This window comes from Panthera leo, chromosome C1 (genome assembly GCF_018350215.1).
Source record: "Panthera leo isolate Ple1 chromosome C1, P.leo_Ple1_pat1.1, whole genome shotgun sequence".
NCBI lineage: Eukaryota > Metazoa > Chordata > Mammalia > Carnivora > Felidae > Panthera > Panthera leo.
The window spans coordinates 28,834,412-28,860,034 of NC_056686.1; the positions used below are offsets into that span (position 1 = coordinate 28,834,412).

Consider the following 25,623-nt stretch of genomic DNA (forward strand, 5'->3'; position numbering starts at 1 on the left):
ACAGCCTCAATTATCTGCTCTATACCAGTTTATGCTCCAGCTCAGACTTGCCCCGGACACACTAGACCTGCATTTGCATTTACACACCATCTACTCGCCATGGTCACCGGGATGTCTCAGAGGCACCTGACATTCACCATGGTCCAAACCCTCTCCTCCCAAACTGGTCTTCCTCATGGGTTCCCCGTCTCACCTGTGAGTGTTCCAGACAGAAATGGGAACTTCGTCCTTGAAGCCTCCTCTCCCTTTCTTCTCTCTTCCACATCCAGTTTCTCACCAAACTCTGCCAACTTTATTCTCCAAAAGCCTTTTGACTTTATCCACATGTCTCCCTTTCCTCTAGTCCGTGTCTCCAACACCTCTCACCTGGATGACAGCAACAGCCCCCTAGGCAGCTTCCCTCCAATCTGTCTTGTACACGACAGCCTCCAGGATCTTTGCAAAATGCAAATCTGGGCATGTTGGCCTGCTGCTTAAAATCCTTTAGCAGCTTCCCCTGGCTCTCAGAATAAAGACCCAGCTCTGGGAGATCTTTCTGGAATCCTCTCACCTCACTTGCCCTCCAGTGAGGGCCTTCCAGCTACATTGGCTTTTTTTTTTTTAGTCCCTTGAACATCACGCTCCTTTCTGCCACAGGACATTTGCATGTACAGTGCCCCCTATACATAATTCTGCTGTCCAACACAGTAGCATGTAGCTAGTGAGCCCTCGAAACATGGCTGGTACAACTGAAGACCTGAATCGTTACTGTTATCTAATTTTAATTATTCAATTTAAAATTTAAAACATATTCAGTTCAATAGTTGGAAAACCGTTAACTATTCCTGAACCAGGAATTCAGTATGCGAATCTACTTTTCAATTTTTCTGAAATCTAAATACAAATCAAGTATTTCCGGTGAGAATTCCGTGCCCAAATTAAGATACGCTGTGCAGTGTAAACATACACAGAGTGGTGAAGACTTAGTTTGAAAAAGAAAATGTAAAAGATGTTGTTAATCATTTTTATGCTGATTACATGTTAAAGAGGTAACATTTTCGCATCTATTTGGTTAAATAAAAGACATCATTAAAATTAACTTCGCCTGTTTCTTTTTACTCGTTAAGCGTGGTCACTAGAAAACTTTTTAATGACATCAGTGGCTCATATGATATTTCTATCGTACAGCACTGGTCTAGAACGCCATTCCTTCTCTGTCTTAACTCCTACTCACCCTTCAGAGCTTGACTCAAATACCACCTTCTCTGAAAAGCTTCCCTGAGATAAAGTCTTATTTCGATTCACCTTAATTCACTTTCATAGCTATGCGTACGCGCCAGGGGTTGCCTGGCCTCAACTCCACCCATTTGTGATTACACACTTATCGGAAGGATCCCTTGGTCCATGACTGTCACCCCTACCAACCTCTACTTCTGTGAGGGCAAGGTCCCTGCCTGGCTCCCCCTGGAAACCAAACACTGAGTCCGGGGCCCGGGGCCCATTAGGCTGCCAGTGGACACTTGGGAATGCCACAAGAGGTCATTCTACCCACCGTTCTGTCTTTGGGATCCAAGGGTTTCCAACCATCCCAGAGAACCTGAGCATCCCTGGCCCCTAGGGTGCCACTAACCCCCCCAGGATGCAGATTCTACCTCTCCCAGATGGCAAGTCTTCCTGCACGGCCGACCAGAACCCTTCCCGAGGCCAGGTGGCCAGGACCTTGGTTCCGTCCGCAGAGGTAATGAGAGCAGTACTTCTTAAACTTGAATGTGCACGCCAGGGACCTGGAACCTTGTTACACCGCAGATTCTGGTTCGTCAGGTCTGGGATGTGACCCGAGACTCCCACTTCTAACGGGCCGCCCGATGACGACGTTGATGCCGGTCCGCAGACCACACTCTGAGTAATAAGGATGTAGAGAAGCTGGTTATCACCCTCAGAGTATCCCCAAAGTTTTCTTCCTGCCCTGGACCCTCCGTCCAGAAGCCATTAGGGGATCTCTTCAAAACTCAGCCCTGTTCCTTCCTGCTCCCGTGTACCCCACCAACCCCTGGACCCTGAAAAGGAACGTGGTGCCTGTGGCTACTGTTGTCATTTGGTTTTGTTTTTAATTTCAAATAAACTTTTAAGCAGTTTTCAGAGTCGGGGCAGCCCTGACACGGATCATGGGTGTGTAACAATACTCTCCAATGATAAAGTCACACAGCTGGAGATGCTGAACAGGCCTTGAGCTTTGGTTCCTGTCTGCCACCCTGGACTGATCCTATCAGCTCCTCCAGAAGTCTTCACTCTGTTTGGGTTTGCATGCGGGGAAATGGTCTCTCTGACATGTCCCTTGGTAGCATCGCAAACCAAGTCTGTGACGCTGGGCCCTCTGCCAGGCAGAGGTGACCCCTCCACCTCCCCACCCTGTTCACACGGTGACGTCCGGGAGATAAAAGTGTCATCCGGTGGCCTCGATTGTGTGTGTGTGTGTGTGTGTGTGCGTGCGCACAGATGCACACATGTACGCTGGTTGCATGTTTGGCCATGGACCCTTGTGTGTGTGTGTGTGTGAGTGTTTGTGTGTCCGTATACGTATGGAGAGTGTGTGAACGCTGTGCCCCCAGCGCTCCAGTTCAGTAAAGCTTTCATCACACAGAGCAGTGCTGGACTCTTTCTGCACGGGCCTGGAGGCTGAAGAATGTCCCTAGGCCCCTAGGTGAGCCCTGCAGGCGTGACCGGCCCCGCTGTCCCCTGGTGCTGCGGCTGCTGCTGGCCCTTGCGTCTCCGGGAGCCGGCGCCCGCCTCCTTGCTCTCCTTCCTGCTCAGGTTCCTGTTGGCGTTCTCCCGCCGGCCCTGGCCACCTTTCCTCCTCTTCTGCCCTGCAACCCCAACAGCAGGAAGAGTCAACAAAGGATGTCCCACAGCAAGCGAGGTGGCCCTGGGCATGGCCGAGGGCTCTTGGGGGGGTGGTGGTGAGGAAGCGGGGCGGGGGAAGCAGGGGGGCTGGAGTCGCTGCCTTTAGGCAGCTAGGGACCCCTCAAGGCTTCTTCTGACTGGCGGCTACTTCAGAGGACCCTGAAACATGGGCACAGAGACAGGGGTCCGGGAGCCTCTCACCCTCCACCCCTCGACGAACCAGACGCCCTCCTCATCCTTGTGACCTCCTCAGACCTTGGGCCCCAGTGGGCCAAGATGTTCGGTGCAGCTCTCAGGACAAGCAGGACAGCCCCCGACTCCCCTGCCCCCAGGGCCAGCTGTCCCATCATTGCCGCCTACTGCCTGTGTGACCTTGGTCACATCACCGCACCTCTCTGGGTCTTAGCATCCCCTTCTGTGCCCCCATCTGACCTCCGAGGGTCCCTCCGGTGCCAACCTCAGCTGGCTCCCAAGAGATGGGGAAACTGGAGGGATGTGGACACTGAAGGTCCCAGCTCCCACCACACAGAGTCCTGGGGACTGCTCTCTGCCGGGACCTGGCACCCGGAGTTGGGGTTCCCATCTGGCCCTGGGCGACAGGCAGGAGGCGGAAGCGGCCGCACCTCCGTGGCGGTCCCTGACTCCCAGCCCTGGGGAGGCCGAGGCCGCAGCTCACCCTCAGGACAGGGCGTCCTCCGCACTGTGCACCTGCGGGTCTCCTTGGTGTCGGAGCAGGCAGCGTGGTCTCCCCCGGGGGCGTGGAGCACCCTCCGTGTCCGCTCCTCAGAGCCCCTCCGGAAGCCGCACAGCCTCTTCTTCTTGGAGCACGGCCCCCACAGGGACCACTCACTCATTTCACATTGTGCTGACAGGAAGCGAGGGAAGAGGGAGAGAAAGGGGGGGAGGGTCACACCTCCTCCCCCGACCCAGAATTCTCCACGGGAGTCTCCCCCACCTGCTCTGTGCCTGGAGGCATCTTCAGTGCAGAGGGCAGAGAAACCCCACAGGGTCGTGGGGGTGCATGTGGGGGGGTAAGCTTTGCTGCACGGCCCCCCCAGGCCCAGGCTCGCCCTGCCCCCCACACCACCCTGCCCGCCCCTCCCCTGGGGTCCCGCACCCTCTGCCCACAGCTCCCAGCAAACTCACCAGGACTACTGCACTCCATGGTGCTGTTGGCAGCCGCCGAGCCCTCGGGACAGGCTGGATAGCAGCGGCCCTTGTGCAGGTATAAGCTCTCCTTACACTTGGTGCAGAAGTTGTGGCTGAAGCAGGCCTCGCAGTGCTCAATCTTGCACTCTGAGGAGAGGGCCAGATGGGGGCCCTCTGACTCATCTCCCATCCCCAAAGCCCCCCCCCCCCACAGGGCAGACCTCCCCCCCCTCCCCCACTTCCCCGAGGGCAGGACTCTGGCCTAGAGCTGCCATGACTGTGGGAGGGAAGGCAAGGACGGGGTGGGGAGAGGAGGCCGAAGTGGCCACTCTTCGGGTCTGCCAGGGACAGTCAGCTAACTCCACCCCAAACCCCACACCAGGCCCTGGAACCAAGGTGAGGCCCAAGACAGCTGTTTTCAGAGGAGGAGGGCAGGACACCTTGTGGGATCAGTGGGGATGAGAGAGAAGGGTCCCAGCGTGTCGTGGCACCCTAGAGGGCCACCCGGTCAGAGGGTCAGAGTCGAACGGAGGGATACAACGGTTTCCTCTCTCCGTTGCACCCACAACATCCCACGCTCTGGTTCCCCTCCTGCCCTGCGAAAGGAGTCTGCTTGGAGGGGGGCGGGGAGAGGAGAGATCCCAGGGCAAATTCCTCTCCCCCTGTAAGGTCTGGTTCCAAGAACCACCCCGGCTGGACTCCTGGGTCCCTCCCCATCCCCTCCTGCCAGCTCTCCCTCCTCTGGGGAAGTGGGGGGAGGGGGGGTTACAGGGCTGAAAGTAGGCAGGGCCTTTCACAATCTCTCCCTTCCCAGATCGTGGGCAGGACTAACTTCCTCCCAGTCTCTGGCACCTGAAGCTGGGGCTGCTAGTTTCCCAGGAGCTGGCACAGCCAGGAACTCCTACCCCAAATACCCCGAGGACCAAGAGGGCAGCCCCAGGGCCCCACCTCTAGCCTCACAAGCTCCCCACCCCACCCCACCCCACCCCACCCTTCCTCTGTGCCTCCTGGGCTCTTGGCTTTATCTCTGTTTCTTCCGCTAGCCTCCCTCCTCTCTTGCTGATTCCTGGGTTTGGTCGCAGGTGAAATACAGTAAAGACAACAGCAGGTACCACTTACAGAGCGCCAGACATCTAGGGCTTTCTATATGCCTCTGATGACAACCCTAGGGGGGTAAAAACTACCACTCTCATTTTAAAGATGAGGATTTGAGAGGCTGCAAAATCCCGATGTTGCACAACAAATGAGAAGCAGAGTTGAGATTAGAACCCAGGGCCGATCTCGGGGCCGTCATTTCCCCCTCCAGGCCTCACCGTTGTCATCCAAAAGAAGGACCCCTGTCACTTAGGTCCCACCTCCCTCCAAAGGCTGTTGTGAGGCTCGACTGATAGGAGGTCTGGAAATGCATTCTAAACTCCGAGGCACTGGCCAACTGGGAGGCGCACTGGCATTGGTCACCAGAGTGTGTTCCCTGCCTGTCCCCCAGGGTGCCACCGTGAGCCTGAACAGAGGTGGGATGGGCCGTGCCTTAGAGCACACGGAGCTGCAGCTGATAGAGCGGACCCCAGCCAGAGAGAAGACCTGGGCGGAGGCAGGGGAGGCTTGAACTTGCCCGCAGTCAGGGGAGCCCGGGGCGGGGGTTCAAGCAGAAGTGTCCTGGGAAAGGACATACGTCTCAGAAGCACCTGGCTTTCTGGCTGTGGTGTGGAGGGTTGGAGGACAGATAAACAAGCTCCTGCAATATTCCAGAGGAGAGGTGCCAGGAGCCTGGGAGAGACCATGGCAGTGAGGATGGAGGGAGAGGGGAGGCGGCGGGCACCATGTGGTTATGGGATGGACCGGAGGCGTCACAAGGAGAGGCCGAGAGGCCGGCTCTCCGGTCGGTGGTGTGAGTGGCTCAGGACCCTGCAGGAGTGCAGGTGGGTGCACGTCCGGAGGCAGGAGATGTGGTTCTGAGGTGGACCCGCTGAGCCGGAGAGGAGAATGGACCCTCTGAGATGTCTGGCTGGCAGCTGGATACTTGAATCAGGAGCCTCATCCCTGCCCCCCACCCCTCCGTGTCCCCTCTACTCCTCCTGCCGGCTACCAGCGGTCCGAAGCACCCTCCCCCGGGGGCCAGAGCCTTCTCCAGCCCTCCCCACACTCACTGATGCACTTGTTCATGTCGGGGTTGCGGGCGTCGAAGTAGCCAGGAGGGCAGGAGGGCAAGCACACGCCCACCTGGCGGATGTCGTTCCTCTCCAGCAGGATGAACAGCTTGGGTGAGCACTTGAGGCAGCCGTTGACTTCCGAGCAGAGCTCACAACCTTTGGCACAGGCCTGGCTCCCCTCGGCACTGACTGCAAGGGTGGAACAGGGGGAAGGAGGGGCTGTAGGCGAGACCACCGTCTTTCCCAGGCTCCCACACGGTTGGGAAGTGAGTAGATTGGGGTTTCTTCCCACGTAATGACTGTGCTTCTCAGGAGGCACATGCCAGGATGGCACCTCTTTAAGACGGTTTCATAGGGGTGCCTGGGTGGCTCAGTCGGGTAAGCGTCCGACTTTGGCTCAGGTCATGAGCTCACGGGTCGTGGGCTCAAGCCCTGCGTCAGGCTCTGTGCTGACAGCTCAGAGCTTCCGATTCTGTGTCTCCCCCTCTCTCCGTCCCTCCCCCCTTCACGCTCTGTCTCTCTTTCTCGAAAATGAATAAACATTAAAAAAAATTTTTTTTTTTTAAAGACTGCTTTGTAAACCTCCCCAGCATCATCTCTCAAGGGAACTAGCACAGATGCCTGAAGCAAGCGCCATCGTCCACCCTAAGTGTCTCTCTACCTCCAGGCACAACACAGGCTCGCTCTCCGGTCTTGCTCTACCCTTCCGGGAGAAGCTGCTGAAGCCGCACGCTTCCCAGAACCTACCCCTACCCTCCCCAGAGGAAGCAAGGTTCAGCCTCAGGTATGAAGGCTCAGGTATGGAAGGCGGGTATTTTTTAGCCTTGAGAAAGATTTAAGGTCAAGAAGGACAATGGGTTAAGCTATCTGAGCAAAGGATCATCTGGTCAGAGATAGGAAAACAACTAGAATAACTATGTCCAGAACAGTGGCCTCAACCAGAGACGATTTTGCTCCCCAGGGGATATGTAGCAACGTCTAGGGACCTGTCACACCGGGGAGGGGCGTTGTTACCGGTATGGAGAGAGGCCAGGGATGCCACGAGACATCCTATAACGCACGGGGTGGCCCCCGCAAGAAATTGTCTGGTTCAAAATGGCACTGATGCTGAGGTTGAGAAACCCTGGCCATCCTTTGAGGCGGTGTGATCTCCAGCCCCCGCACGGGGTCTCAAACCTTCGATGTCATTCCTTTATGGACTTGTTTAACCAACACTCCCCGAGCCCCTCCCAACTACCCTGTGCAGTGTGAGCGCCAGGGGCCTGGACACGAGGTCGCCTGACCCTCCAAACTGATCTTTCGGTGGTGCCGACAGGCAAATGCTGACAGCCGCAGGCCTGGCGATAGTGAACCCAAAAAGAAGAGAGGGAAGGAGTCCCAAAGGAGGCGCCATTTGGGCCAACTCTTGAAGAATCCGTAGAGATTTGTCCATTAGGAAGTAGAGATCACGGCCCTCTAGGAACAGGGCCATAGAGGTGTAAAACAGCCAGGGGAACTGCAGATAATTTGGGGTGCAGGAGGGGTAGGGAGGGGGATGGCGAAAGATAAGAGCTTTCGATATCATGCTAAGGAATTTGAACTTGATCCTGCCAGGCAGCGTTTCCCAAAGAGCATTCCTGGGACCATGTTCTCCCCTAGATGTTCATCAAAGGCTGTGGAGAAAAGGCCACTACGTCAGGTAAGACTGAGAACCACTGGGTCCCACAGGTCTAAACAGGATTCTTTACTGTAGGGCGTCTTCAACCCTTTTATTATGCTCCTGTGCAGTGGCTCCCTAAGAGGGGGACAGAGGAAGCTTTATTTCCCAAACATTTTGGCCACAGAACCCTTGTTTTGCAGAGCTTTTCCTGGGACATTTCTCCGAACTGATTAGACAGGAGGAAGCTATCGGCAAGGTGCAGGACCCGGGCTGATTTGTATGTTGGAAGGTTCCTCCGGCAGCGTGGGTGGAGACCAGAGACTGAAGGACCATTTGGAAGGAAGTGGACCAGATCATCCAGGTGAGGAAGATGAGAATGTCTGAATGAAAATTCTGCTCAGTTGGAGATGGACAGAAACAGATTTAAGAGAAGCTTAGGGACTATAACCGGTAGGCAGAAGTGACCAACAGGAGGGAGGAGTCTGTAGGGTAGGTGGCAGAACAGTGTGGCTGGTCACTTAAAGGAGGCTCAATCCATGGGAAGGCAAGCAGGTGGAGAAGAGAACAGGGAGAGAGGTTATGAGCCACTTAGGACCCAGCCTGCAGCGAGGGGCTGGAGACACGGGCTGCAGACGGAGGGCCGGGAGGATCAGAACAGACGGCGGGACCACTGCCACTACACGCAGCATAGTGGACCCCCAGCTCAGGCTTCCGAGTCGGCTAGAGCTGGAGCCAAGTCCCCAGCCTGTGACCCGAGGCGAAACACAGTGTCTAGCATGCCTCCCTTGCCACCACCGGAGAGGGACGTGAGGATGTCCACTCTGGAGGGCTGCTGGGAGGAGTGATCCCTGCTTTCAGAACAGGAGAATGAGTTGGAGTTAAGAAGGCGAGCAGAAGAAGCGAAAAAGACCATGAGGAACACAACCATGTAACAATGCCGTAACCACGGTAACAGCTGCTAACTACCAAGTGTCCAGAACTTAATCTGTCCTCAGAGGTCATCGAGTGTTCACTCACTTAACTCGCACAATCCATGAAGCAGGTGCTGTTATTATGTTATAATCCTCATTTTTACGGGGGAGGACCTGGAGAAGTGACGGGACTTGGCCAAGGCTTCGCAGCCCGCACGTGCTCCAGGCAGAGGGAATGAAGTTTAGGAAGGCCAAGGGCAGGACCACGCCGGGTGACGTGGGGACCAGAAGTAGGGGTCGATTGTTGTGTTTTTTTTTTAAGTATAGAATTTAGTTGCATAGAGGCAGTGTTAATCGACCAGTGCACTTAACAATTAATATTGTTCTTGGTTTAGTTCTTCCAAGAGCAAAAATACTCACATGTTGCATTGGCGTTACGCGGGAGCCCTGGGGACTACTTTTCCACTTTGAGTCTTTATTCGGCTGTGTTACAAATTAATAAGGTACTGCAGATTTTAGGTACTGCTTCTACCCCCAAGACATTACATCCTCTGTTATGCAAGATTCTTACTGAATACATTGTTGAAATGAATGTTCCCTCTATTCTTGCCTGGGTTTCTTTTTTGTTGTTGTTTAATTTTTTAATGTTTATTTATTTTTGAGAAAGAGAGAGACAGAGCATGAACGGGGGAGGGGCAGAGAGCGAGGGAGACACAGAATCCGAAGCAGGCTCCAGGCTCTGAGCTGTCGGCACAGCGGGGCTCGAACTTGTGAACCACGAGATTATGACCTGAGCCGAAGTCAGAGTCTTAACCAACTGAGCCACCTAGGCACCCCATCTTGCCTGGGTTTCAATAATTGAACTGATCCAGGTGTCCCATTTGCCGGCCACTATAGCTATGTCCCCATGCTCATTCATTCCATCCTTGTCACTTTTGTTAAGGACAGATTTGCAAAAGGCCCCTCAGAATACTGCGATCCTCCTCGCATTCAACCAACAACAGATCTCTGTGTGCATTTCTCTTCGGATCTCTCAATGACACAGCAAGAGAAAGCGTGGAGCACTCGGGTTCTGAAATCAGCATGGGGGGGGGGGGTGGACCACGGAGGGAGGAGTAAGACAGAAAGCTGGAGAGGGAAGCAGGCCCAGATGAGGAAGGGTCTTAAACCTGTACGCGGGAGTTTGGACACTGCCCTACAGGCAGTGAGGAATTACTGGGGGCTTTAAAATCGGAGACGTGGTCAGGATCACTGTGTGGAATGGAGAAAGGGTTGCGGGGACGGCAATCTGGAGGCAGGAAGACTCCTCAGCTCGAAGAGACACAGCTGAACTAAGAAGATGCAAAGGAGCAGACATAGGTAAGATACTCAGGTGGGAGAAGCAACCAGACCAGCTGATGGGCTGGACGTGGGGCCGAGAGGCTGGGGAAAGTGCAAGCCGAGGGTGACTCCCAGGGGTTGGGCTTGCGTGACAGGGTGCCTGTTGGCTCTTCACCGAGAGAGGGACCGCAGGAAGAGGAGCAGGTTTGGGTGGGGGAGATGATGCATAGTCGGGTTTTGGATGGGTTGAGGTTGTGGTTCCTGTGGGGCATCCGGGGGAAGGTGTCTATGAGGGAGTCGAGCCCGTAGCTCTGGAGCTCGAGAGAAAAAACATCTTGGCTGGAGACCTCGATGTGGAGTCCTTGGCACGAAAACAGTCCCGAAGGCATGGGGGCCCATGAGGCAGTGGACAGTGGGCACAGAGGGTGAGAGGAGGAATTAGGAAGTTAAGGGAGGGACAGAAGAAAGAAGGGCGGCTAGGAGGCTGCGAAGGGGCAACCGGACAGGTAGGGACCTAACTCAGTGGAAGGCAAGAGGAGAGCACCCTGGGCAGGACCCTGGCTGCTGAGGTGTCAGATAACGAGGCAGCAGCGGACAGGGGTTGGCGCCCCTGGTGGGGGCGAGGGCAGAGGGCAGTGGTCGAGGAGCAGAGGAAGGAGAGCCATCTCCTTCAAGAAATCAGCTGTGGAGCGGGGAAGAGAACCCGGGGATCTGTCCGTGGAAGCCGTGGGCATCCGTGGTTCCACCGTGGAAGTAGAGGCATTCCCGGGCAGAGGCTGAGCAGCCTGGCCGCGCTTGCTTCACAGGCCAGCAGAGGAGGAGGGGCTCAGAGAGAAGCTGGGAAGTTCAACGAGGAAAGGGATGCTGGTCAAGAAGGATAGGAACCCAACGCTGTTCTCGGCTTAGTGAGACAAATGCACGGGCAGTGGGGCAATGGACAGCCATAGGGAGGGGGGTCTGTGTAGGGGAGAGGGGGGTCCAAGGAAGATGGTGGGTGTTGGGGGGCACGTAATGATTCAAAGGGAAAAACCGAGGCTCGTTCATTCCACAGACGTTTATGGCACACCTAACACGTGCCCAGAAGTGCTAGGAGCTTGGGGACCTGGAGATATAAACAAAGGCCCACCCAGGGATGCGGCAGGCAGGGCTGGCTAGCACCGTGTAAGTGGATGAGTAATGAAAGGCACTCCCTTACCCAGCCGGCTAGGTGAAGAGGGTGTGCCAGACAGGAGGAACAGCCTGTGCAAAGGCTCTGAGGCACCGAACATCCTAGTGCATTCACAGAATGGAACATAGGGCTTTTTCCTATTGGCAGGGAAGGTGACTGCAGAAGGGCATGGCCAGATTCACCATACGAAAGGACCCTTTGCCTACGATGGAGGGAGGCATACGGGGGAGGCAGCCTTGGAGGGCCGCAGTCTGGCTGAGGAGGTTGGGTGGGCTGGATGAAGTGGAGGGCACTCGGAGTAGGGATGGAGCCTGCTTCCCAACCTCTTCACAAAACCCTCTCCCACAGCTCTGCCTGCCCTCCCCCAAGTCCTCAGTGAAGCCCACTTCCCCAGGCCAGGAAGGCAAGGCTGTGCCCTCCCCCCGCCATTCCCCTGCGGCCTGTGTGGCTCCTTCATCCTTGTGCAAAACCCCTGCAAGTTGATATTCCTAAAGCCAAAACACCCCTGCCCAACATCCCTCAATGGCTCCCTATTACCAGCAGAATTGAGACCCATCTGGCCTTATTAATTTCTCCACCTGGCCTGGAAAGCTTCCCTGAGCTGATCCTACCCTCCTCATTTCTCAACACTACCCCTCAGCAATCCACAACTATTTTTGGGGGGGGGGGGGTCTGGCCACATCACACTATTTCACACCTGCGTGTCTTTGCTCAAATCGGTCCTTCTTCCTGGAACATTCTCTGCCACTTCCTGAGCCTGAGTAACTCTTTCAAGCGTCAGAACTAAAGTCATCTCCTCCGAGAAGTCTTCCCTGATCTCACTTCCCCACAAAGTCTGGATGGGGTTGGATGGGGGAGTCAGGGTTCAGTGAAGGAATGGGGGCTTCATGGGAGCAGGACTAAGCAAGGGGCCCAGGAATCAGTTAGGAGAAGGGTCTCAGTAAGGGGAAGGAGCCCTCAATGCCAAGAGTAGTGAGAACATGAGGGCAGGGTGAGGGGCACAAAATCCAGGTGGGAAGGCATTCAGGAGAGGGCGAGAAGACAAGAGGCGGAGTGAGTGAAGACGGGGTTCAGGGAGGGGATGCGTCCTCAGCGAACAGGAGAGGAGGAAGTCGATCTGCCAGGGTTCGTAACTCACAACTGAAGAGCACTTTGCTCACTTTCTCCCCCTCCAGGCAGGGAGACCATCACACATGCGATCAGCCATTTCTGGACTCAAAACTGGTGTGTGCCTCCAGATCAGAGCCGCGTTGGGTGGCTTCTAACAGCCCTACTGACACGCAGTTACAGATGATGGCAGAGTCGACAGACCAGAGGCTCACAGCACAGCCAGCCAGCCTCCTCTGCCGTCCAGTGGTTAGGAGGCCAGGGTAGCCACACATCACATCTTGGGCCTCTTTCTTCCCTCCCCTCAACCCTGAAAACCCGAGCGCAAGATGGCCCACACGTTGTTTATATAACAGTGACGTGCATCCCAAAGTCTATACAGAGCTTGGTGTTTTACAAAGAGCTCACGACACACAATAAAATCTCACGTAGACTAGGGGCGTCTGGGTGGCTCAGTCAGTTGAGCTTCTGACCTCGGCTCAGGTCACGATCTCACAGTTTGTGAGTTCGAGCCCCGCGTCGGGCTGTGTGCTGACAGCTCAGAGCCTGGAACCTGCTTCGGATTCCGTGTCTCCCTCTCTCTCTGCCCTGCCCCCAATTCACGCTTTCTCTCTCTCTCAAAAATAAATAAACATTAAAAAAAAAAAAAGGAGAGCCATCAAAATTGCTGCATTTGATGGCCCTTTGCAGGGACCGAGCCCTTTCTGCAGGCTCAGGCCAGTGCTTTTTATTCACTTATTTTTTTTCTGTACAAAAGTCTTGAACCCAGCTCTTCGACCCCTGGCTTAGGGAGGTGGGGGATGCGTGGCTCTGCTTGTGAGTGGGAAGTGTGACCGCCAGTGTGCGTCTCGGGAGCACGAGTCGTCCTTCCCTCCCGTTTGCTCTCTCTCTCTCTCTCTCTCCCATCTTGGAAACAGAGGAGACTGGTTATGAACCGCTAAACCGCATCTGGCCCATGGAGTCCAAAACGCTGGCCGCAACAGAGAGGAAGGGAGGAAAATCAAGGCCTCGCTGCTGATTAAACCTAACCGTCTCTAATTGTTTGTTAAGCTGGGGATTTTCAGCTTCACCAATTCTCTGAGCTTCTCTCCCTGGGCTGGGTTCTGGCCTTGGCCGCTCCCGCGGAGGCCCGACAAAACTCCACTGCCTTTCCACCTTTACTGGTGAGCCTCTGTCTGGTTGTGCCACACTTCTGTGGAGCCTCGGGCCTGGGGGCGTGGCATCTTTTATGGGGGACAGGCCTTGGGGGTCTGTAACATCGGCCTCCTCCTTCTCCCTGGCACGGTCCCATACACACAGTGGCCACTCCCACTACATACTGGGCAGGTACGGGTCCCCCATTGCTGGAGCCAGGCTGAGGCCCGAGGGCTCTCGGGGCTGCCCAGTCAGTCGTGATTTCCATCAAGCTCTGTTTTTAGGAAGACTGGGCTCACGGGAACTAATTACGTTCCAATACTGACCCTGTGTCTTTAGGGCTATTATCCCCTCCCGTGTCCTAGCCTCGGTTTCCCCATCTGTACAATAATAGAATTTAGTTCGGTTTAGTTTTTAAACTGGGAGGACCCTTCTTTCCAGTGACACCTTACGTGGAATCTTACCGAAAGCAGGGAAGAGTGAGGCACTCTGGTTGGGTGGGCAGTGGGGCCAGACGCCTTCCCACTGCCTCCCTTTCAGCCCCCCGTGCAGCTCCCTGTATCCCACCGGGCAGAGTTAAAAACCACGGGAGTGGATAGTCTCACGAGCCTCCCTGCTCCACTGTCTCTGCCCGGTGGGTGATCTGGGCAGGGAAAGCCGTTGCCCAAGCTGAGCAGAGTTCCTGGCCCCAAGGGGTTGAGGGCTGCACTCCAGCCAAGACTCAAAGAAAAGAGCCCTGAACTCCTGTCGGTGAGGAGAGGACCATGAACCCCAGGCCACAGCGGTAGGGGACACATCTCCATGGATACCACACAAAGCTGGTGTTATGTCAAAGGGGCGTAATTCACAAACTGGATCCTCACAAGAGAGAGGTTAATCTAGAAAGCGGAGTCTACAAAGGGGAAAACAGACAACGTGGGTCATCTGCAGAGTGGGTAATCTCCCCCAAATCAATCCACAAGCTGGATAATCTACTGAGTAAAGTACGAAGTGGCGTTGGACGAGTAGAATCTGCAATGGTCATCAGAGAAGGAAACCACCGATGGCCCTCTAGTCCCCAGGCGGCCCCTGCCCGCTCCCAAGGCCAGCGGTGGTCCGGCCCCGCTCCATTACTCACTCCGCCTCTGCCTCTTCCCCTTGATCCCCCGGCTGCCGGCAGCGAGATGCATCCAGCTCAGAAACAGGGCCACCACACACAGCCCAAGCCGCATAGTCACTCGCCAACTCCAGGCCCCTGGTAGGAGGGGTGGTCTCTGGGGAGGGGGGGCGGACAGTGCAGGGCTCTTGCTAACGCCTGCCGGGTTGGGTCAGCCGCAGGAGGCCCAGGCCTGGGCCGTATCCCAAATCCACCATAATCTCAGCTGGGGACAGAGAGGGTGTGGGGAGGCAACTTCTTCATCAGCCCATAGGGAGGTCCAGAGAGCGTTCCTCAAAGGCACCTTGGGGTGTCACGTGGGAGAACTCTTTGTCACCTCAGCAGGGACGCCTCCAAAAACCAACCTGGTAGGGGAGGAGAAAGAAAGGTCAATTCTGGGGAACCACGCGGTCCCCCCCAGTTTATACCTCCTACCCTCCCCTGTGGCTCTCCTTAGCCAGGAGACTGTGAGAACTCAGAATGGTTGAATGTTACAAGCTACCCACCTGGCACCCCCGGAGAAGGAATCTGCCCCTTCTCCCAGGAAGTTTGCAGAGTCCCCTAACCCGGGACTGGAGCCGGCTACCCAAGCAGCTGGAATATGGCAGACACTCAGATCAAATCCGTGGATCACTGGCAACTAGCTGGCCCCACCCCTGCCCGATGCTGGCCGGGCTCTAACTGGAAGTCCTTCTTTAGGTCAACCCTACAGACCTCATGCTGCAGCAATCGCCTGTCTCTAGAGGAGGAGCTCTCTCTGTCCTTCTGTAAGGGACCCCCTCAGCCCTCTCTTCCCAGTGCTGAGTCACCCCTGTGCCTTTCACCTGTGGGGCTGGAGCAGTGGCCCCCGACAGGCTGGCAGGCTCTGCGTGGCCCTCTGGGCTTGGCGGGAGAAAAGGAAGCAAGGCTTCCCCCGGCCACAGAAACTCTGACACAGCAGGCCCTGCGGGCCTGGCCTTTGTGAGAGGATAAAAGATGCCCGCCCTGGCCAGAGACACAGAGAATGGGGATAATCCCCCAGCCCAGCGAGAGCCAGAGCCAGGTCTCTGGACCCGCTGGCCGGGTGATGGGGGCAGGGGGAGCCGGTGCCTCCCCGGTGAAATGTGTCTGAAGCCCGACGCCGAAAACCCCGCTTCACGCTCAGGATCGCGCGTTCCCACACATTCTCCCAGCAGAGAGGTCTGCCCGAGCGCTGCCCTGAACACTTTGGTGCGGACCCACCCACGCTCACCCAGGGATAGAAGGGAACAGCGAGCCTCCAGGAAGCTTTGGAGATGCCAGGGAAGCACTGCCCTCCCGTCTGCTGGTTAGGAGCCTCTGAACGAGTCACTGAGCCTCCCTGAACCTCAGTTTCCTCATCTATAGGATGGGGACAAAGATGCCTATTTCACAGGCTTGCTCTGAGAGTTGGCTGAGTTTTTGGCTTACGAATGAGAAATCTGAAATGCTAGAGTGGCAGTGCCCCGCCCACCCCATCCCAGTCCCTTTCCCCTTCGCCTCTCAGGGAGGCCCCAGTGAGCCCACCTGCATGGGAGATAAATCATTATCCCACGAGGGAGTTCAGCACCTCCCTCCTCGGCCTCTCCCGCCCGGCTTTGAAGGCCAGTCACACTCAAGTGGTTAAGCTGCCCGGAGAAGTGTTTACACGAGGCTGACGGGTCCCACCTGGCGCTGCAGCCGGAGCCAGGGGAGACGCCCCCAGCCACCCCCAAATGCCAGCCCCTACATGCCCCTCCAGTACTCCCTGCGTGAACTGCCAGAGCCTTCCATGCTCCCCAGCCCCCACCACACACTTCCATCACCTACAAATCACCGTCATCCGGCTGAGCTTATCGAACTGGGGTCTTCAGCCAGAGGTTGGCCCGTAGAACATACGATGGTTAAGGGCGGAAGTCAGATCACCATATTGGCCATGCTATGTATTAGCGGTTACCGCAGGTGGAACTGGGCGGTCGCCTCAGTGTCCTTATCTGCAAGAGGGTGGTTGTTTTTTATGGCTTAAACGAGTTAATGCACGCCGCTGCTCAGAATGGTGTCTGGCACCTCATGACAACTCGCTCAGAGCTGTTGTATTTTCTGTGACCAAGAAGACACGATTTTGTGTCGACACGCCAGTGGTCATCTAAAAAGCGAGACGGGCGTTTCGTTTTGTTTTGGTATCATCTGGATCCCAAACACGATGCTGAGCACTGTTACGCAATCTCCATTTTTGGATCTTTACGGTCAGTTGCCTTGGCCCCAATGCGATCACTCAGCATGGCAGGGTTAACTTTTAATTGAGGCATGTGTGGAAGTGAGGTCCTGGGACCCCTGGCAGATACATGCTCGGGGTGCCGTGAGTCCTTACACCGGACAAACACTGCAGGAGAAGGCCACGCAGATCAACTGGTGTTAAATCCTGGGTCTCACTCTGCGATCAGCATCGACGGGGTCCTACGAGCAGGAAAGGTCTCCTATGCATCTCCTGTGTCTGCCTGGCTCGGTGCCTGGCACATCGGGCTTGGTGCTCGGCAAAGGTCAGCTCCCTTCCTTGCCCTGCCTCTACTTTCCTTCTATTCCCTTCAATCCTCCCCGCCCCCACCCCCCACCCCCACTCTGGCTTAGCTTTCAGCCTGGCTCTTGCCATGCTCACCCTGGCCCTCTCCCACCTGAATCACTATGGAACCATGATCTCAGCTGGAAAATGGGCAGGACGATCCACATCGGAATTTCACTGGAGCAAATGACACTGGCCTCCCTCACCTATCACTGGATGGGAAAAAGTTCAAGCACTTTCAGTTGATTGATTGTCGATGGGCAGAAATAATGGTTTCATATGGTCAGACCTTCTGATGTTTTTAAAAAGAGAAGCTGAAAATTCAGAATCGTATGTGAAATGCAATTTTTAAAGCTGGACAGGTCTCAGACTGAAAACACCATAGAACCCAGCCCCAGAAGGTCACAGGTGGGTGCATCCAGCTAGCTCCAGCCAGCCCCTGCCCGTCCTACCCACCGACCCTCAAGGGCAGTGGACACAGACTACCCTGGATGGGCAGAGCCAGCGATGGGAACTGCTGGCAGTAATCAAGGTCTCAGGCACCCGGGGGGGGGGGGGGGAGAGGGGGGAAAGGAAGGGCATTTGTCTCTGCCAGGGTCAGGGTGAAAGGCTCACATTCATCAGGTACCTGCACCACCTGCCATGCGCTAGGCCCTCATTCACTGAGCACAACTCTAGGAAGGAAGTAGAATTACTCCCATTTTTTTTCCTGGTCCAGACAGGTTAAGGGTCTCAGGGCTACCAACCTTAGGACTGGGTGTCTGGAGGGCGAGGCAAGGGACAGGGAGCTGACCCCGGAGGTGGGGAAGGAACTGGCGGCAGAGGCAGAGCTGGGGCGGGAGACCCGGGAGAGAGGCGGTGCCCTCCCTGTTAGGTGGTCTCGCCAGAGAAGGGCACAGGCTGCGGAGGGGAACGGCCGGGGGTGGAGCTGAGGGCGGGGACTCGGTGCCCCCATAAGGTTGGAGTCACTTTCACCTTCTTGCCTGTAACACTATCAGGATAAATTGGTACTCCGTCCGGGGCCGGATACAGACCCAAAAATGTAAACCATCCCGATAATTTCTCATTAACCCTCCCCGGGACCGGCTACGGGTGGAGAGTTTCGCGGCTGGCGGGCGGGGGCAGAAGCATTGCTGGGCGGGGGGCGGGACCAAGTACGTGCCTGCCCGACCTGTCGGGATTAGCGTGTCGGCCGGAGCCAAGCCAGGTGCTGGGGCCGCCCCCCACCCCCCAACACCGAGGGCATTGGGGAAAGGCTCCTTCACGTCCCTCCATCTGCGCCCCACGCGCGCAAATTCTTCTTCCCTCCCCACTATCCGGGAGAGGCCCAGCAGGTGCAGGGGGAGGGGAGGCGGACCTCTGGCTGTCCCCCCAAATCCAAGAGGACTCTCAAAGTCCAAGGGGCCAGTTTCACAAGAAAAGCCCTGCCCCCAAGCGCCCGCACCCAGAATCCGTCGTTGCCCTCCTTTGAACCCCGGGCGAACACAGCCCCCACCTCTCCCCGACCAAGCAGCACCCCCATCCCTCAGCGCCCGACCCCGGACAGGGTGAGGGAGTCGCGCCACCTCGCAGGGCAGTGGGGGAGGCCGTGCTAGCTGCCTGCCACGTCGGACCCGGACCCGGGCTGCGGGACTGGGGCGGGGGGAACCGGGGGCCACGGGATTCAGGGGGATCCGAGGCGATGACACCAGGGGATCAAGAACTTCTGGCTTGGGGAGGAGGGGTGAATAGGGCGGATGGGTTTGGGGAATCCAGACCGATCAGCTTCGGTCAGTTTCAGAGTCAGAGTCAGATGGGATGAGATTCAGAGTGAAGACAGTCACCGGGGGCTGCGGGGTTGAGGGGAACACCGGGCAGCAACCGGGAGGGGGCTGCGCATTGGCTTGAGGGATGACGGAGGTGGCGGGACAAGCAGGGGAGGCTCCAGGAGGTGCCCTCTCCCGCCCTCCGACCCGACAGCAGTCAGAAGTCCCCTTCCCTTCGCTGTCGCCCCCCGCCCCCACCCCCCCCCCCCCGCACTCAGCTCGGCGGAGCCCCGACGGCACGGCCCGCGGCGCCCCGGGTCCCGGGAAAAGGGGGCGCCAGGGAGAAGGACGGGGCAGCTCCGGGGGCACTCACCTCCGCGCTGCCAGCCGCGGCGGGGGCAGGCCCGGGAGGGGCGAGGGCGCGGCCGGCTCACCCGCCCGCCCGCCGCAGGACTGTCCTGGGCGCCCGGCTCGCCCGCGCTCCGCCCGCGCGTTCCCAAGTTGCTCAATCTGCGGGCGGCTCACGCCCTCCGGGGCCAGCGCCCCACCCGGCGCATCGGTCCTTTGGGGCGGCTCGGTCCGGCCCTCGCTCTCCGCAAAGCCCCACTCTGGCGGTCCGCTCCCCGCTCTCCGCCGGGCGCTGGTGCTCTCCGTCGCGCCTCCGCTCGGCCGGAGCTCCCAGCCCGGAGAGGGGCCAGTCCTCCGCTCGCACGAGGGAGGGAATCCCCCCCCTTTGCAGTCCCACCCCCCGAGCCGGCCCCCCTTGCCGGGATCCGCAGCAAAAAACGGACTGGAGTGCCAGGCCCGGGAGTCCGTAGCCCCCTCCCGCAAGCGCTTGCCCGCAGCTGGGGCGCTGCGCGTGGAGCGCGGGGCTGGCCGCGGCACATGTCCTCTGGGGCCTGGCGCAGACCCTCTGCCCTTGCCTCCTCCCCTCCCCACGCCCCGCACCCTGGGGATTCCACGCAGCCGCAGCACCCGCCGCAGCTCCAGGCACCGTGGGGGTCAGAACTGGGTCTGAGAGCCTCTCGAAACCTCAGTTTCCCTATCAGGAATCTAGAAAGTGACAAGGAACAGGCTCGACAGGGCCCGTGGTCCTGGCCACGCCCTCCTCCTCTCAGGGTAGAGTCTTCAGAGCATCTTCCCAGTTCAGAGGAAATGTGAGGCTGTGAGATTCTGGTAAATCCGGGCGAGGACGCCTCCACACGGACATGCTGCCGAAGAGTGAGGGGGAATTCTGAAATAAAACCCAGATTCAAACCCCTGCTCCATCACTTACCAGCTGTGTGGCCCTACCTAAGTGACTTAACCTCTCTGAGCCTCATCTGTTTTGAGGGTTCAGTGAAACGAAAGCTACAACAGCCTGGTAAGTGGCAGGGGAGCTGTGAATGCCTGTGGAGTGTCTTGAAGGGCTGCGGACACCCGCAGGGACCCACATGATGTTGAAGTCAAGCCTGATGAAGGGAGGGAGGGAGACTCACGTCTTGGGGCGGCAAACAGCTGTTCTCCAGCTTCATTTCAGACTGGTTAAAGGAAAATGGGCTAAAACTATAGTTAGCAGGAGTTAAGTTAGAGCAGAAAAGCTATACTGATGGGGGGGGGACGCGGATAGGGGTGGTGAGTAATCAAGACAGGCTGTGGGATCTCCTCAGGACGGGAGGCGGGAGCCCTAACTATTGAGACAAGGGTGCAGGGTCTTTTACAGTGACAGGGGAATAGATGGAATGACCCCTGGAGTGTCCTGGTGGCCAGGGAACAGGGATGGTGAATGGCCAAAGAATGTGGAGCAGTCGGGTCCCAAATGCCCAGTGGCTGGGCTCATTCAGCCACAGCATTGCCAAGTTTGCAAGAGGCAAACAGCCATTTCCAAGTTCCTCCTGCCCCCACCCCCAGCTCCCTCTCAAAGCCGCTCCCCTGTCCACTCTGCCCTATGAGCTTTCCCTATGTCTCACCGGCCCTTGGCTCTGCTCTGTGCCTAATCAAACAGCCCCAAATGCCGAAAACGCAGTGTTTATTTTATTTTATTTTTTTACACACTTGCATAACTCCCTGACGAGCCACGCCAGGCGTTGGGCTTTTTGTTTGGTTTTATTTTGTTGCATTTAGGGGAAAAAAGAGAGAGAAGAGAAGGAATCACACAAACCATCCAGCCCTAGAAGATGTCTTAGGCCAGGCCGTGGGCTCGGGTTTCCTGCCTGAGGAAAAGTCTGCGGGAGTTGGGGGGCCTCACTACTAGGCTCAGGAATGAGTGAGAAAGGGAAGAAAACCACCTGGGTCAGGGAAGATAATGAATTAGAACCATGTGACGAAAATAAAGAGCATTTCTTGTGCACCTAATATATGCCAAGCCCTGTGCTTTGGATATATATTCTGTTGCCTAATTTTGCAGCCATTTGCCTTTCCTTTTTTTTTTTTTCTTTTTCTCTTATAAATGTGAGTTCTGAGCCTCAGAAACGTCAAGTAATTTGCCCAGAGACATATGACCTGTAGGTGGCTAACCCGGTTGCCATTACGCTAAATGACTTGTAATTTTCCCCGAGGGAGCCAGGTTGTCCTGAATTTACATATGTTGTCCATTCTTCCAAGAAATGTTTTTTTTTTTTTTTTTCTCTCTGACCCTTTCTCTTGTTGTCTTTCAAAATGCCCTCATGAAGTTTTACCCAGCCACCTTGCACGTCAGGCTCTGGACCTTGTGTAGACCTATACATCACTCATCACTGGCCTGTGATTGTCTCTCCCACTGCACTGTGAGCCTCTTATGGGCAAAACCTGTGTCTGATTCACCCTGAGGACCCCAGCACCATGAACATACCTAACTGATGCTTGGTGAACTGAACCTCCGGACAACCGGGATTGTGCCTTTTGTAGATCCTGCCAGCTGATTCAGATGACATCTCAGGTCATCATCAGTCCTTACCCAAACCAAGATCACCCTTCTCATTAGAAGACCAAAGGTCAGTGGATGCAGGCCTGGGCTGTAGCTCCTAGAGATCAGCAAAGTTCCTTATAGCTGACGTCATCCTTTACCAGGTGAGAACTGTTCTCCCAGCTGGGTTGTCACCTTACCAGTATACCTTCAGCTACAAGTAATAGAAGACCAGCTCAAAATAGCTTAGACAGCAGGGTGGTTTATTATCTCATCTATCAAGAAGGGCAGAGGTAGGCATGATCCAGCAGCTCAGCAACCACATCGAGAATCAGATTCTTTCCTATATTCTCATTCTACCATCCTCAGCACCACAGCTACTGCCCTCCTGATCACAAGATGGCTGCAAGAGCTCCAGGCACCACATCTTTCCCCACTAAGTCCAGCAACAAGTCCAGCAGTCTGTTTTTAAAGAGTTAACTGGCATTTTAAAATGCTTAAAATGGTATATTCTGTATTACATATATTGACCACAATTTTCTTTAATTAATTTAACCGGATCACATGTCCACCAGTGAACCAATTGCAGACAAGAAGGATGATGCTATCAGCTTAGACCAATCAGGATTATGTGGGGAAGAGTGTTCATGGACAAAAGCAGAACTCTGTTGCACTGAAGAAGGGACAATGGGCTTCTGGGCAGGCAACCAACAGTGACCGTGGCCATCACTGTTATACACACACACACAAAACTGACTTTGTTAATATCAATTTATCACAGACTCCCCCACAAACCTTAGTCTCCCCGACCCTGTTAATCTCTGAGATCTTGTTATTCTCTCTTTCATGGGGGCAATATAGGATAATGGCTAATCGCATTAGCGATTAGCTCGGTTAGCCCTGAGTTCAAAGCCCATTTCTACCACCAACTAGCTCAACGTCCTTGGCGCAAGTCACTTCGCCTCCCTGAGGCTCAGTCCCCTCATCTGTAAAATGGGTATAAGGACAGTATCTACACTACCCTTCTCATGGGGCTAATATAAAGTGATGGATTTATTTTATTTTATTTTTAACATTTATTCATTTTTGAGACACAGAGTGTGAGCGGGGAGAGGGGCAGAGAGAGAGGGAGACACAGAACTCGAAGGAGGCTCCAGGCTCTGAGCTATCAGCACAGAGCCCGTCGTGGGGCTCGAACTCCCGAATCCCGAGATCATGACCTGAGCTGAAGTCAGATGCTCAACCGACTGAGCCACCCAGGCGCCCCGAAAGTGATGGATTTAAAGAGCTTAGCACAGTGCTAGGAATTATAGCAAATACTTAGTACGCGCTGGCTCTTGTAATTAGTTATGAGTTTGTCCTCTAGTGCATTAAATATTAACTGAGTGTGATTGTATCCCAGGCACCAGGCTGGTGATGGAGGGTGGAGACACGAACATCACACTGTCTGTCTTCCCGAGGGGCTCCGGGACTAGTGGGACAGACCGATTTATAAGACAAGGAAGACTGGGAAAAGTGACAGCACAAAATAAGGGGTGATCACCACTCCTGGAGGGAGTCAGAGAAGCTTCTCCAGAGAAGCTTGAAAGACTTGTTGGCATTTTCTAGGCACATGAGATGGAAAAGGTGTTCCGGGCAGAGGGCGCGGTGCGTGTGGAGGTCCAGAGGCCTGATGCACGGTGGCGCCCTCGGAGACCTAAGGAGTTCTGCTGTGCGGAGATTTAGGACGAGAGGGAGGTGGCGGGAGGGCGGTAGACGATAATTTTCCAAGGGGGGCTTGGGTACCAGGCTAAAGAGCAGGGACTTTACCTTGAGAGCAGTGGGCCACCCCCAGCATTGACGAGGTGGCTGAGAGGCAGGTTGGGGGAGACATGGCAGGGGGTGAGGAGCCCCCGCGAGAGAGGATAAGGGGGTCATCCCAAAGAGCACAGCTCTGTTTTTCCCCTTCCCCCCTCCACATCCCTTCCAGAGGGCCGGCTGTGTCCGGGACACCAGAAACACAGCCTCCCAGGTTCTCCATCTTGTCGTAACGGAGACGGGGTTCCCCTGAGGCACACCTGGGACACGCAGCTCTCACCCTGCGGGGTCTGGAAAACCATTGGCTCTCCCTCACGAGGAGTGAGGAGCCAGCCTGTGCCAGCGGCCTCCTCTCCCCCTGACCCTCCCTTCATGGCCCTCCCTCCACCATCCTTCGAATGCCCCCAATCCTTTCGATTCCTGCTGCTCTCCCTCCCCACTCCTCCTCACCCACATTACCTGCCACACGCCCCGTGGTGCCTTCTTTGCTCACACAGGACTTTGACAACGGTCTCAAGGTCCTCTTCTCCACAGCAGCCTCAAGCATCACCCTGGGGACCTTCTCCACACCAGCACCACTGTCACCTCCTGGACCTCCCAGACGGTGCTGATATTCTCGTCCACTTCACTGCAGGCTCCTGCTCACGTGGCCATGCCCTCTTGGCCCCCAAACTGTTCCATCACTGACATCACAGGCTCTAAGACCCACCTCCCAGAGCCCCCAGGCCCCCCACCATAACCTCCTTCTGCTCCAGACCCCTTGCTCCCTTCCTCCTAACTCAGGTTCTTGACATATTGACGACTCAGTGATGATTTCGGTGCTGGCCTTCCCCGGGCAAACCCTCTGCCTCTTCCTGCTGAGCTCTGCAGGACAATCCCCCAGCTACCTGGGACGGGGGCTGCTGCAAATCCACAGCCAGGCTCAACTGGGCCCTCGGCCACCAGCATTGACCCCTCAAGCCACCCGGGCCCCACCCTCGTCAAGACAGCTGAGACAGCCAGGGGACGCCTTCAATTTCCTTCTGCTAACACTAAACTCGTGATCCCTACCCAGAACCTCTTTCTCCCCAGATGCCCCCTTCTTGGTAAACAGCAGTGAACCTGATAAACAGGAAACCGGGAGTTGTTTTCATTCTCACCCCTCTCCCCTCCCACATCCACTCCATCTCAAATCCTGTCGGGTCTACCTCCAGACCCGGCCCAAACCCACAGACTCCTCACCTACTGCTGCTGCTTACCTGGCCGATTGTGAGCGTCCCCTACTATCCCCCCTGCTTCCGCTCTATCCCCCCACCAGCACAGGCTTCGCACGGTAGCCGGAGAAAAACCTGAAAAATTATAAGGCAGATCCCATCACTCACTACCCTGTTTAAACCTCCCAGTGATTTTCCATTGTACTTGGAATCAAATCCAAACACCATCCCTTATAAGGCCGCATCCCTCTGGCTTCAGCTGTCTGCTCTCTCAGCCTCTGCCTCGCTGGGCTTCTTCGACCACTGCAAACCCTTCCTCGCCTCAGGGCCTTTGCACAGTCCTTCAGATGGACAGCTTCCTTGTTTCCTTCCACTCTCAGCTTCCCACCCCTGTGTCAGAAGGGCCACCCTGACCTCTCTGTCTCAGTAGCTCCCCCTTTCACCCCTTACCACGGCCTCCTTTCTATTGGACGTTGTGTTTGCTCATCATTTCCCTGTTTGCTCCCCTTCCAGCCTCCACTTCCCGGTGCCTGTGTGTGAAAGAGCCCTTCTCTCTTTCACAGCCCTCTCATGCCCTGCAAGGTCCATTGCCAAGGTCACGGACAACCTCCAAATCGTCCTATTCTGCAACTCCTTTGTCTTCCTCCTTCTCTCGCTCTCTGCAACTCTTGACGCCCCCTCCTTCTTGGAATGCTTCCCTCCACCCTCTTGGTCCCAGTTCCTTGTCCTTCTGCCTACTCTCCTCCAAGCCCTAACTGTAGGCAGGCCCAAGGTTATTGCTGGCTCTCTGCCCTTCCCTTCAACCATGAACTAATCATACAGATAAAAAACACAATATCCAATAGTAAGGAAAGTAAATGTGATGGTTAATTTTACATGTCAACTTGGCCAGGCCA

The 25,623-nt window shown here is 55.9% G+C and overlaps 1 protein-coding gene across 2 annotated transcripts; it reads right to left on the reverse strand.

Moving 5' to 3' along the window:
• Positions 1-2,075: 2,075 nt before the first annotated feature.
• RSPO1 (R-spondin 1) lies at positions 2,076-24,466 on the reverse strand. 2 transcript variants are annotated; one of them, XM_042953089.1, is made up of 6 exons: positions 23,994-24,466; positions 14,576-14,958; positions 6,177-6,368; positions 4,027-4,176; positions 3,557-3,745; positions 2,076-2,843 (listed from the first exon to the last, which is right to left on the reverse strand). In XM_042953089.1, the coding sequence occupies exons 2-6, from the start codon at positions 14,667-14,669 to the stop codon at positions 2,677-2,679; spliced, it is 792 nt and encodes a 263-aa protein (XP_042809023.1). In that variant the 5' UTR covers positions 14,670-14,958; positions 23,994-24,466; the 3' UTR covers positions 2,076-2,676. The 2 variants fall into 2 exon arrangements, with proteins under 2 accessions (XP_042809023.1, XP_042809024.1); XM_042953090.1 differs by lacking the exon at positions 23,994-24,466 and adding an exon at positions 19,248-19,521.
• Positions 24,467-25,623: the final 1,157 nt, after the last annotated feature.